At 33.2% G+C, this 17,215-nt stretch overlaps 1 protein-coding gene across 2 annotated transcripts in view; it reads right to left on the bottom strand.

Moving 5' to 3' along the window:
- Positions 1-899: 899 nt before the first annotated feature.
- The window catches only part of LOC109083952 (caM kinase-like vesicle-associated protein), a 29,170-nt gene continuing 12,854 nt past the window's right edge, over positions 900-17,215 (bottom strand). For both annotated transcript variants that reach the window (XM_042758711.1, XM_042758712.1), the window contains exons 2-11: positions 7,580-7,687; positions 7,187-7,318; positions 6,876-6,950; positions 6,196-6,334; positions 4,793-4,913; positions 4,267-4,342; positions 3,632-3,768; positions 3,460-3,538; positions 3,287-3,374; positions 900-2,908 (exon numbers count right to left, since the gene is read on the bottom strand). In XM_042758711.1, coding sequence (XP_042614645.1) covers positions 2,726-2,908; positions 3,287-3,374; positions 3,460-3,538; positions 3,632-3,768; positions 4,267-4,342; positions 4,793-4,913; positions 6,196-6,334; positions 6,876-6,950; positions 7,187-7,318; positions 7,580-7,674 — 1,125 coding nt within the window. In that variant the 5' untranslated portion in view covers positions 7,675-7,687 and the 3' untranslated portion in view covers positions 900-2,725. The remainder of the gene's footprint in view (positions 2,909-3,286; positions 3,375-3,459; positions 3,539-3,631; positions 3,769-4,266; positions 4,343-4,792; positions 4,914-6,195; positions 6,335-6,875; positions 6,951-7,186; positions 7,319-7,579; positions 7,688-17,215) is intronic.

Below are 17,215 nucleotides of genomic sequence, written 5' to 3'. Positions count from 1 at the left end.
ACATGCCAAATATATATATATATATATATATATATATATATATATATATATATATATATATATATATATATATATATATACATATATATAGGGCCTATATATATGTATATATATATATATATATATATATGTATATATATATATATATATATATATATATATATATACACATATATATACATACATATACATACATATACATATATACACATACATACATATACATACATATACACATATGCATATATATATATATATATATATTAGGGCTGTCAAATGATTAATCACGATTAATCACATCCAAAATAAAAGTTTTGTTGACATAATATATGTGTGTATACTGTGTATATTTATTATGTATATATAAATACACACACATGCATGCATATATTTAAGAAGAATATGTTATGTTTATATATTAAATATATTTATATATAATATAAAATATAAGAATATAAATATATAAATGTATATAAATGTAAATATTTTCTAAATATATAATTTATGTGTGTGTATTTATATATTATTATATATACATAATAAATATACCTTGTACACATACATATATTATGTAAACAAAACTTTTATTCAGGATGTGATTAATCGTGATTAATCATTTGACAGCCCTAATATATATATATATATATATATATATATATATATATATATATATATATATATATATATATATATATATTATAACTGCATTATAAATAAAAGTATTATACATGTAGTTGGATTTTTACTGCAGCCATAATTATTTAAGCCATTACACATTCACTATGTATATGTATACTCAATTAGCAATTGCAGCATTCAGGGGACATAGGTGAGGACTTTATGCAAAATGTACTATTTAAATTTAGTACTAGACCAGAAATAAGAACCACAATGGAAACTTACACTGTCCAAAAACATTTATTCTGCATATCGAGTAACAAAATACAGAAGCCACAAACAGTGACAAACACATTAGGCTGAGCTGATACATGAAAATGATGAATCACACTTTACTCTGAACTGGCACGATCTCCTATTTTTCTGCTCTGTCTTCTATGAAAACTTTTCTCAGAAAATATATTTCAGTGTTTACAGAGCCTACAGGCAGTGCATCATAAAGAGGAAAATATAAACAGGAGAAAATTCTGGTTTTCAATTGAGGTGAAACTAATGCACACAACGGTCAAACAAAATGTCTGTACCTTTTACATTACTGAGATAGTACTGACAGATAAAACTCAGTGAAGCTATATACAATGGGGAGTATATTTAGCTAATGCTTAAAAATGAACATGAGATCATGCTAAAGACAACCAAATAAAACAACAATAAACAAATAAATATGCCATAATGGACATGAGCTACAGCAGGATTTGCAGTTTAAAGACATTTTGATTCATCTCTCTCCACATGGACAGTAAAAATAAGGTCTGGATTTTTGGCAGAATACAATAACTGAACATAATACACAGCTAAAAGACTGAGTACACAAACGACCATCTAGAGCAAATTGCTTGGCTACCTGTATGAAACATGGCAGGAACATCTTATCATCTGTATAGCAGTTTCACAGTATTACAGCAATATTCATATTGCTTTGTTTGTACTGCACATTTATAGAAAGTTCTGGCAACCTGTAGGCCTCAATGTATCAGACTCAATGAAACCAGTTCTATTCTATATAAAATGCAGTACTCTATAGAATACGGATATAAGGGCAGATTGAATAAAAAGAGCTACATAATTTCTGTAAAGAATTTACAGCAAAAGAAAAATGAGTCAGCAGTATAGAAACACCAAGTAATATATTGATAGTATTGACAAAAACATAATGACATGAACATGAATGAAATACAGCAGCGGTTTTAGTTGCTGGTTAGCAAATATTATGACATAAAATATCGATATGAATTGTAATTCAGCAGCTGGGCTCTTCTGGATAAAACAGACATTTGGATAAAGGTCTATATGAAATTTTAAATCAAAGTCCAACCATTCTTTTATTGCAGACACATAATATTCTGCTGCTTTAATTTTGTTTGTGTTTAAGTGAATTATCTTCTTTAATGGCTCTAAAATTAATCTTTTCAGGCTGTATTTTTTTAAATGGTCATTTGCTCTTTGCAATGTGGGAAATACAAATGTCTAGAAAATATCAGTTTTCCACTTGCAAATTTCAGGTATGTAATAATTACAACCAAAAATAATTGAACCGCATAAACTTTTAATTACATTTTTAAGTACATCTAAGAACTAAATAAATAAACTTCATGTAGGTACTGGATCTTATTTTGTATAATACCCTTAAAAAGATGGCAGCAAAGGTTTGAAGAAGAATTTTTAAATTGGTTTGAATTAACAATGGAAATTGAATCACATATTATTATTTCAGAAGTAACAAACTATATTTCATTGATAAAGCTATTTAAGAAAATACAGATAGACTACTATGGGACTAGGATTTAAATTTTAAAGTCTTCCTAGATTACAGCATTTTGCACAAATGAAAATGTAAATGGAGATCAAGCTTTTAAGCACAATTGAACTTTAATTAGAAAATTGAACTGAATTTATATGTAGTGTGTAGGTGCTGCTCTATTTGCCACTATATTTGTCTGAATGTAATCAGCCATTCTATTCCTCCCTAGTCAACCCCACTACGCTGCTGGGGTGTTAAGATCTCTCCATTACACCGCATTGGAGCCAAGGACTCCTGTGTCTGGGCCTAGGGGTGATCCTGGCCAACCAGGGTGGTGCAGGCAGGCACTGGTATGGCAGCCGGGGGAACAGGGGTGCTGCTGGGGGTAACAGCTCCTCCTGAGGCTCCCATTGCAGGACTAGAGGCTCCAGAGTCACTCTGATCTGGAGCCCTGAGTCTTTTCATCATGGTGGTAACACGAACGGCTTTCTGCACAGTAAAAAAAAAAAAATAATAATAATAATAATGTTTTGATATAATAAATTTAACAAAAATAATAATTTAAATGATTAATAAATGAATACATTTTAGTACATAAACTTATTGAAATAACAGTAAAGTTATGAAATTTTATTACAATTCAAAATAACTGTTTTCTATTAAAATATATTTTAAAATGTAATTTATTCATATGATGTCAAAGCTGAATTTCCATTAGCCATTACCCCAGGCTTCAGTGTCAGTTAATCCTTTAGAAATTATTCTAATATGTTGTTTGGTGCTCAAGTAATATTACTCATTATTATCAATATTGAATATTTTTGTGGAAACCATGATACATTATTTATCATTTATTTGAAACCTTACCTTCCACTTAGCTTTAGCAAAGTTTTTCTCGATCTGAGCACAAACACCATCTTTGATGTTCTTGTCTGAGGCGGCATTTCCAGATATCCTAAAAAAATGTACAGCAGTTATTTTTTAATTAAACTGCAGATAAATTATAAAGTGCAGATTCTGCACTGACAAAGGCTCCTTACCACTCATGATTGATGGCTTCCTGTGCGGTCACTCTTTGGTCCTGCTCTACCTCCATTAAACATGCAACTAGGCTTTTTGCTGCAAAGCAGATAATTAAGGTTAAATCTGTGTTTTGATCAGATCAGAATCCCACAGATCCAGCCCACACCTACAGTGCAGTGATTTGTGTACCTGAGTCTGAGATGTCATCCCAATAGGGTGAGTCAAACTCGTAGTCTCCAGACAGAATTTTCCGGAACAGGTTCTTATCATGATTGTCATAATCGTCATCTTCTGTCTCGTCATAAAAAGGTGGGTTTCCTGACAGTCTGTTGAAAATTATAAAGTGAAAGTATGTGGCCAAGTATGGTAACCCATACTCAGAATTTGTGCTCTGCATTTCACCTATCCAAGTGCACACACACAGCAGTGAGTAGAGCACACAAACACACTGTGAACACATACAGTATGACCAGAGCCTTTAAATTTCCTAGGGCAAGGGGTTAATTAGGACAAGAATATCATATGAAGAACATTTGATTGTTGTGGAGAGATTAAGGAGAGAAACAGGTACAGGAGATACTGTGCACTTACAGAGCGGCAATGATGAGCTACCAAGCAATATTACTACAGGAAATGGAATGTAAATGCTGATGAACTTATGGATGACCTCATGGATGCGTCGGCAAGTGACTCCAAAACAGACATCTATGGGGTCTACTAATAAACAAAGATCTGGTTCAGGAGAACAATGAAATGTATATGTTGGACCATCTTACACAATGAATGAAATATATATAAAAAAAAAACCTGACACATGAACTCACAAGATGTACATGATCACCCCAATGGCCCAGCAGTCCACCGGTCTGCCATATCTCTGTCTGCCAACCACCTCTGGAGCTACAAGAGAAAAAGAGAAAATGACAAATATATAATATAATATAGTGCAAAACACTATATATTATATTATAGTGTTCTTGGACATGACATTTTTGTATTCATGTTGGTTTAATACATTTTTGCAAAACATCTCAAGTGGTGTAACCATCAATTAAAAAGTTAATAAAATATTTTTCTCAAACCATGAATGCACTTTAGCGTACAAAATATTTATCATTATTTGAAAAATATTTTATACATTTTTGATAGTAAAAATCACATTTGATGTGTACTGAATTCATTGGCTATATTATTATTTCTACATTGTTATTTTTAAGTAACTTAAATAGATTAGTTTTATATCACTAACTTAATAAATATATTATAATCATATCAGTTTATTTATATGAATAATCATAATTCACAACATAGGGTGCAGTTACTTCTGAAAGCTTTGACACTTTTTCTTACCAAGGTACTCTGGTGTGCCACATGGCTCTTTGATAAGACCATTTTCCAGTTTGGCCAGGTGAAAATCGCTGATTACAATTTTGGAGTTCTTCAGACGGTTGTAGTAGACCAGATTTTCCAGCTGATGGGTGAGAAGATATAATAGTGCAATCAATTTTAGAAAACCTCAAATAACTTCACCTTGCATCTTGTCTTTATAAGAATCAGAAATTATCAGGATTGTATTAAAAAACAAGAGATGCAAGACATGACAATTATAATAGAACAATTTTCCTTATGGCATGAAATAACCCTTTAAGGTGTCTAATTAACCTCTGTCTCCTGAAACTTTGTTGAGTGTGACGCTGCGTCTCAATCTGCCTACTCATACTACGCCCATAAAGTATGTACTCTTTTGGTGAGCAAAAAGTACACACTTTTGAGTGTGTAGTAGAAGAGTAGGCAAGCTTTGGGACATACTATCACGTCACACAATTGCGTCTTTAAAGGACCGATCTGTCGCACCTGTTACATGCACCCTGTCACTGTAAACTGGCCTGTCAATCATCTTGTAACAGTTAACATCCTTCACATTTCATTTCATTTAACTTCCTACCATACTGGAGAAAAAAGAAGTAGCTAGTTGATCTGCCAGTCGTGGGTCTTTCATGCTGAGAACTCTGCTCATATTTTTTGCAAGTCAAGTCAAGTCAAGTTGAACTTTATTGTCATTCCGCTACATTTGTGGACATACAGTGGAACGAAACTATCCATGGTGCTACATAAATACAGACATACAACAATGAGGTAAAACAGTATAAACCTATACACAACTAACCTACTGACAGATTTTGACTATAAATACACAATATATATAAAAGTTTACCTACACATAAGCTAAACCTGGTAAAAAATATTTAAATATAATGATGCATTTAAAAGTTAACGACTAAATTGATGTTTATAAAAGTTCACATTGCTGTTGAAGATGAAATATAATATGGATAACAATAAATAAATATTTTTTACCAGGTTAAATATTGATTATTAGTAACTCAAACCTCTGTAAACTTAAACCTCTCTACCTAACCACTAATCACGCGCATCCGCCACATTTGTAGTTTTTCTAACATGTTTTATTCATGTTTGTAGTTCTGGACCGAAACCTTCACCAAAGCACAACAAATTATTGTCAACAATATCAACCATAATATTCATCAATCAACAACACAAAAAAAACTGACTTGAAATAGGAGACCATCCGGGGACTTTTGTCATGCTCTTTTCAACATACTATGCTTTGGGACACACTTACTGTACTCTAATCTCACATACTATTTAGGATGGATAGTATGAACATTGAGACTCCCTTCTGGTGCAATACCACGTGATGACCATTAGATGGTAGTAAAGGCCCAAGTCACCTTTAGGTTTCTGTGAACAATGTGGAGAGAATGCAGGTAAGCCACAGCCTCCAGCACCTGCCGGATCACATTGCTGGTGTCACGTTCTGAGTAGTAGCCCTGGTCTAAGATCCAGTCGAACACCTCTCTTCCTGTGGCTCTGAAGTTAAACAAACAAACAAAAAATAAAAAACGGTCAAACCAAACATTCATGTGAGAGTAAAATTTGTCCTTGTAACATAATGATGATCATAGTAAGATGTCTTTTTAGTTTATAGAAAAAGTGATCAAGATACAAATTGAAGCAAATGCATATTTATGTAAAGATATCATAAATTTCATCAACATTTAAACAATCTGCAGCTTGAAAACCCCAGTCCCCACTGAATTAATTTTTGAACTTTTACAATATTAACAGGATAAAGACAAGAGAATGAAAGAAATTTGTCCCAACTACACCCCAATCTCAAATAAATAAATAAATCCACTTTAATATAGGGAAAATGGTATATTCAATATTCCACATCCCTATCCATCTTGAGAAAAAAAGAAACAACCTGAGGGTGAGTAAATAATAACAGAATTTTCATTTTGGTTCAGTTATGCTTTTAAAATATGAACACAACGAAAACAAAATGTATCCAATCAAACCCTTGTACTTTCTTATTCACTCTCACACACAAAAATCTCAAAGAACTTACAGCTCCAGAAAGAGGAAGTACTCTTTTCTCGTCTCAAAGACATCTACCAGCTGGAGGATGTTATGATGCTTCACCCTGCGGAGAGAGACATAGAGAAAGCAAGAGAGAAACTGTGACACTGTGAAAGGAAGCAGAGCAGAAAGTGAAATGAAATCATGATTATCTGCAAAAATAAAATCATTTGCATGGTAAAGAGTCGACTGCATTCTGCTACTCGTGCTAAACCAATTTCAACACTGAGCACCATCTGCAAGCACCTTTCTTCACTAAAATGTGGATCATATAAATAGCATGCATGCAAAAAAACATACATTTTCAGGATGAGGATCTCGTTTTTTGCTGCTTTCCGTACTTTTCTTCCATCTTTCTTCAGGAACTTTTTACAGGTGTACATTTTCAGTGTGTTCTTATCCTTTGCCCTGAAGATTTCACAAAACTCCTCCCTGTTTATGAAGACAATACAAACATATACAGTGCTATTGAGTTAACACTGAAAATCTGGGATTCAGAATCTAATTTAAACATAAACTTTTTTTTTCCCGAAATGAGAAATTCGTAAAAAAAGAAAAAAAAAGAAAAAAGAAATAAAACCGATATTAACATTAGAAAAGTGTTAAACAGGATCATTTTTCACAAACGTATATTTTGCACAAAAAAAAAAAACAATAAACAAGAGGTAGACGAAACCATAGATTTGTACTCACGATTTCACTACCTGTCCCAGGTCATACTTATCAGTGACCTCTGAAGGACTGTTGTAGTCCTTCTTCTCTCCCAAAGTCAAACAGCCAAATGGCATGGCTGCTCCTGCCCTGGAAAACAAACACAAAAAGTTATTCAATGGTCCTTCAAAAGTCATGTTACGGAAATAAAATAAAATAAATGCCTTGGTGACCATAAGAGATTTCTGACCACAAACTTTATAACAGTATATAAAAATACACAACAATACAAACAAAAACCTGAAATAGGCTACTGTCACAGCAATTATAACATAGAGATACAAATCAACACTACATGAGTCTAATCATCCTGTACCCCACATGTTCAACATTAAGTTGAACATGTGTTCAACGTCCAATATCATTGATGACAAGAGAATTTTTGTCTTCTATCCACTCTTTAAGTGCACATTTTAATTGTGTACATTTTGAAAAGCCAGTGATGTGTGTGTTTATGATGGTGTGGATTTAATAAATTATGAAGAGAATTTTTGCTGTGAAGCCTTGAGATGTCACTCTCTCTCTCTCTCTCTCTCTATATATATATATATATATATATATTCATTGGCAATTAAAAAATGCACACAGTTGTTTCTTTCTTTCTTCTATTGAGCTGCGAGTGAGCTCTGCGACCCTGCGCTTTTCTCTCTGTCTAAGTCAAAACTCAAAGAGGAGGAATAAATTCTCATTTATCTGAGAGCGAAAAAAAAGTGAACGAAAAAGAGGGGAAGAGAGAGATTTGGCAGACAGCGCACTCATAACCACACATGAGTAATTCCTACAATTTATTCCAAAAGTGACCATTTTCACTTGTGGCAGGAAGTAGCTCTGAAAAATTCAGATTCGTTGAAAATGCAGTAATCATGCTTATTTCTGACAGATATGAGAGCAAGCAAAAGGAAAAGACCACAGGGATATCAGATAGATCAATGACATTCTTCTTAAATTAATTGCATTAGGGTATCAAATAATAAGAGTGATGTTGGATCCTATCAAAATAAAACATTTCAAGGGATAGTTTGCCCAAAAATTTAAATTCTGTCATCATACTTGACCTCATATGTTTCCAAACCTGCGGAACACACACACTATACACACACACACACACACAAATATGACTGGAACAAAAAATGGGGGTTAGGATTACTTGGATTATACAGTGTGTGTGTGTGTGTGTGTGTGTGCATATATATATATATATATATATATATATATATATATATATATATATATATATATATATATATATATAGATATATATATATATATATATATATATATATATATATATTATATATATATATATATATATATATATATACACACACAAATGGTTAAAATATCTAAAAAAGTCAGACAACTTTGAATTGACACGAGGGTGAGTAAATGATGACAATTTTCATGTTTGGGTAAATAATGCCTTTAAGACAAAGTGTTGCTGTGACCCATTTTACTTCTGCAATATGATATATGTCTGAGTGAAACTTTCAACTAAGTTATATTTTTAAGGACAATTTGCACAGATAACTTTTTTCTTTTTGATCTGGTACCAAGACACAGTTGCAGTTGCAGTTGATTTTTCTTTCAGTTGCAGTTGATTTTAGACAAAAAAACAACAACAACAACATTTGGCTAGGGCTGCACGATATATTGAAATTATTGAAATATCGCAAATGTAAATATTGCAATATGCATATCGCAACAGCGTGAGATATCTGAATCATTTTAATAATAGGCTACTTAAATCAAAATAAAGCGCACACACACACACAAAGAGAGAAGCATTTCAGACAGCACGTGAACACTGAGTTGATTGGTCTTTTGCATCTCCTCCTTATGTTTGAACAGACACATACACACAGAATTGTCAATAGTACCCGTATCGATGATTATTCTCGTAAATGCAGTCAGTTAAGTTTTAAATGAATGTAAACAGCTGAGAAAGAAATCGGATGTGTATCATTATGCTGGATCGGTGTATTTGGATTTAAAGGGACAGCAGCCTATAAATACTTACTACTGAATATGTCACTTATATTAATCAAACAACAAAACAGCTATAACAAAGATTAATCTAAATTTAATTCATACAGTGAACATATGTATAAATATAATTTTCATTTTTAAATATTTTAAAATATAATTTAAATTGATTTTTCACACTTTAAGCAATATCGTATCGCATATTGAATATCGAATTTTTTAACAAGGTATCGCGTATTGCATTTTTTTTCAGTATCGCACAGCCCTACATTTGGCCATCACATTTCTTCAGTTTTTTATATAAGCACTAGAAAGCTTGATAGATTAGCATTTTCTCTTTGTGTTAGTACTTGCTTTAATGTGCACTTATTTTGGAGGTGTCCTAGGGTGTCATTCCTTTGGTAATAAACCCTAAAGGGTTTAACATTAAAATTGACTAGAAAACTAATGAAACAACCAAAAAAGTGTACACGCAGAGCCCAAAAGCCCACAGACCTCTAAATTCCCCTTATGTAGCACGTCATGTAATACTCCATTAGTTTAATTTTCTCAGAAGAGCCTATAAACTTCTCAAAACTGTTGCCAATTCTTCTAAAAATGTAACTTTACTGTTTTGAGAGCTGGGAGGACAGCCATTATCTATTTCAGTATAACACACTGAAACAAACAACAAAAAGGCCTCACACAAACAAGCAATTACACATCAGGCTGGCAGTACAATTGCACCGCTAATCAGGTCTGACCCAATAATTTGCCAAACACCATGACAGTCCTCAATAACACTGAAGCTCCACCAGATAATGTGACAGGAATTTTGTCTCTAAACGCTTCGGGCTTTCAACATTAACAAAGAACCAAGACAAAAACCAGAACAAAAGTTCACATGCACTGCACGCCTCTGAACTCTTCCGGGCTTGAACTTACTCTGAAACCCTTTGTTTGATGTTACAGTACAAAAAACATCCAATTTTCTATCCTCCACTCTCCCATAATAGTCCAGAAAAGGCAGGAGGGCAGATTGAAGCATCATTACCACCCAGCGCCAGAGTATCGACCAAAAAAAGGCCATTTCTGATATCCACAGTAAAGGAGGCATTACATAAATTACAGGCTGAGCGAGAGGCTGTTTGCTTTGCCCGTCACAGGAGCACCAAGGTCTCTAATTAATCTCCCCTTGGCCTCTATGATTGCAGGAGACATTGGCTTTGCAAGGCCAATAAATGCATGCTAATGAGGGGAGAGAAGCACTTTAAAGACAGTTGGGTGAACAGGAGAAGAGATGTTTAAAAAACTAAATTGGGAATGATGCATTTAGTGTGCATGCTAACATTTTGCATAAGCGGTTTTGATTAACGGTGTTGACTAGCTCTATTTGCCTGTGGCATGCTTTTAATTTCTATTTATTTCACTTTGTTAGTATGCATTTTCTGTAACCAGGTATATACCATTCTGATTCTGATTTTATATCCATGTTTCATCTAAAAATAACTATAGACCTTAGGGTAGTGACATTAAATTTTTGGCATGAATATAAACGGGTCTGTAAGGGATGGATTTACAATGCCTTTAATGGATTATACTGTTGTTTTAACAACATACCGATTATTCAGCTGACAAAATATCTTTCTGGAAAAAAAAATTCAGTGGCATAAACTCTATAAAACAGTTTTGAAAGTTGTGAGTTGGTGAAGATTACGTTATCTAGGACCTTTATACAGTTTGTGCCATTGTAAAGACTGTAAATTTGTCCCTCACAGCCTCGTTTTTTATCACTGTGCTTATAAACACTACTTCATATTATACAGAGTTGGGGCACTAAACAATATTTGAAAAACGCTTTTGACCACAGTGTCGGGCCAAGTCCCAAAACAAACTTGCTGCCAATAAGCAGTAAGGACTGTGTCTAGAAATGATAGGGAGAAGAGAGTTCAGATATTACGGAGGAACAAAACATTAAAAAGAAGGGTTACGATCAGGCAAGAGGTAGGACCTGCATAAATACTGGAGCAGCTTTCCAGCGGTAGAGAAAACTCAAGGAGTGGGAAGGCCTGGAATCAGATGCCGAGTTTGATTTGTTTCTTCTTGATAGGTGAGTTACGTTGATTTTTCTTTGTTTCACACAACTAATGTGTGTTGGCTTTTGCTTGAATATGTTGCAGCATGCAGGCATTGCAGACTCCGCCATCATCACTGCCAGGATTGTCTACATAAGTGTGGGGCGGAGTTGTTAAAATAGGAGTGAGGTCCTGTTGGGGTATTCGCTTTGTGCACCTTTAAGAAGAAAGAAAATACCATCGAAACTTTTTTCAAGACAGTTCCTTTCAGAGATACATATAAACCCTGCATCCCTAAATCAATATTTCAAAACTTCTTCCAATATTTCACATACAGTGAATAGTGAGCTTTGCGCTGTCTGGTACAGTATTTTCTCATCTTCAGCATGTTCTGTCTCTGGCCTCTGCTAATGTCCTGTTTACAGACTTTGTAATATTTCCACACAAATAACATTTTGTGAAATGATTGCAATGCATTTTGTGTGCAGGTTAAGAACAGAGATCGCCCAAAATAAAACAAAAAGCTGTTCGCCAATCGCAAGTTTTTGAACAAAAACCAGTTGGTTCCGATTGATGGCTAGTGCATCTCTAAAATTCAATATGACATCTAATCTGACATTCATGCAAGACATATTTGTTGGTTTGTCAACTCAACACATTGCAAAAAAGCACAGAGAGGAGTATTTCTTTTACCAAAGGATGTTCTTTCATAACTCCTAAATTCATTTAAATATTAACTTTATCTAAACTGTCTTAAAAAAAAAAAAAAAAGATACAAATGAGACAACTGCTAAAGAACTGTAAGAGCTATAGAATGAATTTAAAAAGCTTAACTAAGATAATCTTGGAACAATTTATTAAAAAACCTTTGAGTTCACTGAAATCTCTGGCTTTTTCAAGTTCAAGTCTCAATTTACTCTCCATTTTTAAACTCACTGTTGTGTAGGGAAAACAACTGAGATATTAAGAGATTTCAGTTGTAATGTTGTAATGAAAGGGTTTTACCACATCTGAGGTACATGCAAAAATGCAATCATTACACATTGCAAAAGTAATAAACATTACAAGTAATAAAACAGAATGGAGTCCATTAGGTAACACAATAAACATATGAAATAATAATTTGGACCATACTTTCTCAGTGGCAGCAGAAGTCAGGAAAAGGCCAGATGCAAGGACACCTAGGAAATCTTTTCCACCTTTTTAAGCACATTTCTGTTGAGCAAATTTGTAAATGAAAAACTTTTATTAGCTGTTTTTAGCATTTAGACGCTCATCTAAATCTTCTGAGGATTAGGGGGTCATCTCTGCCTCTTATATTTGGGCTTTAGAAAGCAACAGACAAAATATAACCCCTTTACCTTGATTCTGATAAATTATGCAATCCAGCTTCAGCATTTGTGTGCATGCATGTGTCTCTTTGCTGTGGAAACTGTCTGTGCTCTACAACGCTGAACATTCAGTTTGAAGCCTTGGGCATTGTTTGGCTCTCTCTCTCTGCAGAGCTGCCAGCCGTGTCTACATTTGCTGTCACTCAGCTTTTTCTATAAGGTATTCTGCAAAGCCATTAGTGTACCTAAAGCAGCCTACTGAGCTTAACATCAAATAAGATTTTGGAAGTGCTACAGGACCAGCATTGTTCAAACAAATATTGATTTTTTGATTCAATCGTGTGAGGTCATCAGTTTACCTGGGCTGTTTAACTGTATTTTGTTCTACCAGTATGTTGGAAGCACTCATCAGAAAGATAAAACACAGATTACATCTGCTCTGGACAGCAATGATATTAAATAGAGATCAAATGGAGACATTTGTCTCAGCGACTATTTCTCTTGAGAAGAGACCAACATTGTTTCAAACTGCTCAGATTTGCCAAGACATCAAAGTTAGAATTTCTAGAAGTACATACAATTACCTATCTAGCATTATCAAAACAAATATAACTAAGAACTCAATTAAGTCTCTTAAACTATAAAAATGCAACATTTCAACAATAAAAATGTCCTCTGACCAGTTTAAATAAGAAAAAAAAAGAAAGAAAAAAACAACCTTAGTAAACGTACACAAAATGACAAAGAAAAGCAATAGAAATTTAAAAACTGACAGATTTGCCTGTGGAAAGATGTTATTAATAGACGTCAATGTCTTACAACAACCTTGTTACAGTTTGTCCAGAAATTCCATTATGTGTCTGTCTATGTTCAATTAGCAAAGTTCCATTTGAGCATTTACTACACTAAATTGACCATTAAGCCTCCATCAGCCATTACAAGTGTGTTTTATTCTCCTCTTAGCTAATAAGTATGCTCTGTTGCAGCAATCAAACAAATGAAGAAACATAGCATCAATTAGCTGTGAGTCAACAAATAGAGACAGACATTATTTATGAAAACATTCATATGGATGAATTTATTTTTAGAAATGGGTACTTAGTAATCTAATTGATGGTGCATCATGTTGTTATGTCTCTCATTTGGCACAATCATAGCATCAGGCTGTGTGCTGTAAATGTACTCTCGCCATGAATGCTGAGGCTTGATTAAAAACAAGGGAATTGTCCCCAAACATACGACAAAAGATGATTATGCATAATCATGGACATTATAAACACTTATTTTTTTTTTTTACATAGGTCTCTGAAATACCTGATTCTGATTGGACAATCATGGCATTCAGCACTCAGATATTTATTGGCACCATCTCGCATCTCATTTATCGATTGTAGTGAAAATGACCACGGAGCTTCTGAGGAGTTTTTTTTCTTGTTGCTATACTAATTGTATTTTACACTGTATTTGCCTTTTTGTCTTAGTGTAAGTTTCAATATAATATACAGTTAAATTGTATATATAAAAAAAAAACCTCAAGTCAGTATCACATGTCCAGATATTTATTTATTTAGCGAGTAATAAGTGGGATGACATACAGTCAGCCCTACATGCGCCACAGACCTTTCCACACTCTTGCCATATAACACAAAACTGCTAGGTGACTAAATATGTATTAAACTTTTAATCAAGGGTAAATTTGTCATGTTCATAGCCTGAGACATCCAGATGCTTTAAAAAAAGATAAAACTGCAACCTAAATGCAGCTTCTGAGTCTAAAAGAAAATGACTGATAACACCCATTTAAATGGCCTAGAAAACTAGTTCCTAAACACGGAAATCTACAGTCTGTGACTTCTTTATTTTTATTTTTTCCCCTTGGTTTTAAGAAGTTTTAGAAATGTGTTAAGTTCAGTTTTTCAAATGGTGGATGAAGCATTTAATATTAAAAGCCATTTAATGTTAAAACTTAACAGAGTCAGATGTAGGCTTACTAATGCTATTGTTGTGCTTTCCAGAGTCCAATTGTTAAACTAACCCATCTTCAGGGCTTAGAAGAAGAAGAAGACCTGAGACTTTAAGCTTACAAAATTTATGAGATATAACACTCAGATCATACATTAGATAAATACCCCACTGATTTACATAAATCAGGAGGAGGAATGAAATTTGCATAAATCCTAAATGACCCCCGGCTAATCTACATTAAGTGCACAGAACTCATTTACAGTGAGCTCACAACGAATTTACTTGTTTATCATTTCCAACACAGCAAAAACACTTGAATCTAGTGTTATTTACCACATTATCCACAATATTCTTCACAATGATACTGTGACATGAAATGCAGTCATATAGATTCATAATGTGCAGTCCAAGTAATGCAAGCTATTCATAATATGACTTAAATGAGGAAAAATACACCTTGCTTTTGCATTGAATATTAAATATTATTTTCAGATTTTTTAAAATAAGAATGTCAGTCTTTTCTTTTTTGTCCATTTCTGAGAGAATGTCAATTAAAAAAAAAAAGTAATACATTAAAAATTTTAACTGTTTGAAAAAAAGAGGAAAAATATCCTCTCTTTAAAAACACAAAGCAAGGTTTTAGTTAATGTCTTTGAGCTGTCACTCCTCCACAATTAACCATCAGTCCAGTGAAATGGAAAATTTACTTCCAAGAAAATAAAAAAAAAATCATTTTCATTTATTACTTTTTCTATGAGGACTTTTAATTCTCAAAGTGAACCTGCTAAAATGCAGCTTTATCTCTGCCTTGACCCATCTGTGTATCTGAGCAAAGTTTTTATTTGTGATCCAAAGCAAACATTTATGATCACAATGTAAACAAAGTATGCATGATAATATGCTTGCTAATTTACTGCAGGAAAATCAGGAAATAAATAAAATAACACACTCACAGTTACTTTTTTCAAATATAATAATTATATTATTATTAACTTTTAAACCATAAAACCAGAAACAGCAGAAATTGACAGCTGGTGACCATGCAGTTTCATTTAACGGACAGCAGCTTTGAGATTTTAATAATAAAAAAAATAAATCTCCTCCCGTGTTTCAAGGAAGAAAAAGTATCAAGCAACCTGAAGGTGAGTAAATGAAGCTTAAAGCAAATATTCTGAGAAAGATGTGACTCAACTGAACTGACCAAATGTAGAAACATGAATCCATTTTCTGCCAAGTATATTGATAACATAACTAGAGATGCACCGATTGCAATCTTCTTGGCCGATTCCGATTTCCGATTTTTGTGTGACCTGACGATACCGATTTTTGCCGATTCCGATTTTTTTATAATTGACAGCATATACAAACAAAAATGCATACAAATTTCAATACAAAAAATATTTTGCATAATAAAATAAATTATTAAACATTACAATTCCCCCGATCTGGACTAAGTTAAAGATGTTCTCTCACTTAAACAACTCTCAAAATAAAGTGCTCTGTGACTAGAAAGAGGTAGAAATGAGCTGCTATTTATAACAATACAGTTGTCATTTCACACTATGCTTATAAATGGTCTTTTTTCCCCCAACTTCATTAAATGTCATTTTTTACAGCAAATGCTTACATTGTTTCAATTTATTCAGTTAGAATAATAAGAAACTATAGAGTTGTTACCATTCAAATGAAATCAGTCTCAACAAACTCAAACTTTTTTAACTGCAGGAAACACAGAAGCGTCATCTTAAGTGGCATTAGATGTATTTACACAAACTGTTTGATTAAGCACTTGATTAAGTGCCATAAATGCATCTACACCACAAATGCATTTCAAATGCATGAATAATTGTATAAGATTAATGTTTTACATATTTTTTAAACATACACATAAATGTGAAAATGCAGTGATACTTTTAAATTACTAAACCACCAGTAGGTGGCGGCAAATTACTGTTTTAATGAGTGAGTCATTTAGTCATTAATTTAACTGTTTTGTTCAAAAGGCTGATTCATTCAGAAAGAAGGCATGTAGCTGTCTTTATGAATGGGCCACTGAATAACTGACTCACTCGATTTGTTCAAAAACATGTATTCATTCAGTAACAAAACACTGCTGTGTTGCTCGTAGACACACTGCTGTGGCTTCGATTGGAACGATTTTTGTCAGCGAAATAGAGCAAATACAGTCAATATTGTGTAAAATATAAGTCATTTAATTTTAACTTCTTGTTTATTAAACTACTATTGTATAAAATCAGTGTCACATTGCAACTGTGTTGATGCTG

This window comes from Cyprinus carpio, chromosome A6, assembly GCF_018340385.1.
Source record: "Cyprinus carpio isolate SPL01 chromosome A6, ASM1834038v1, whole genome shotgun sequence".
NCBI lineage: Eukaryota > Metazoa > Chordata > Actinopteri > Cypriniformes > Cyprinidae > Cyprinus > Cyprinus carpio.
The sequence above is the reverse complement of the archived record's forward strand: the minus strand, read 5'-3'. Positions and strand labels throughout refer to the sequence as shown.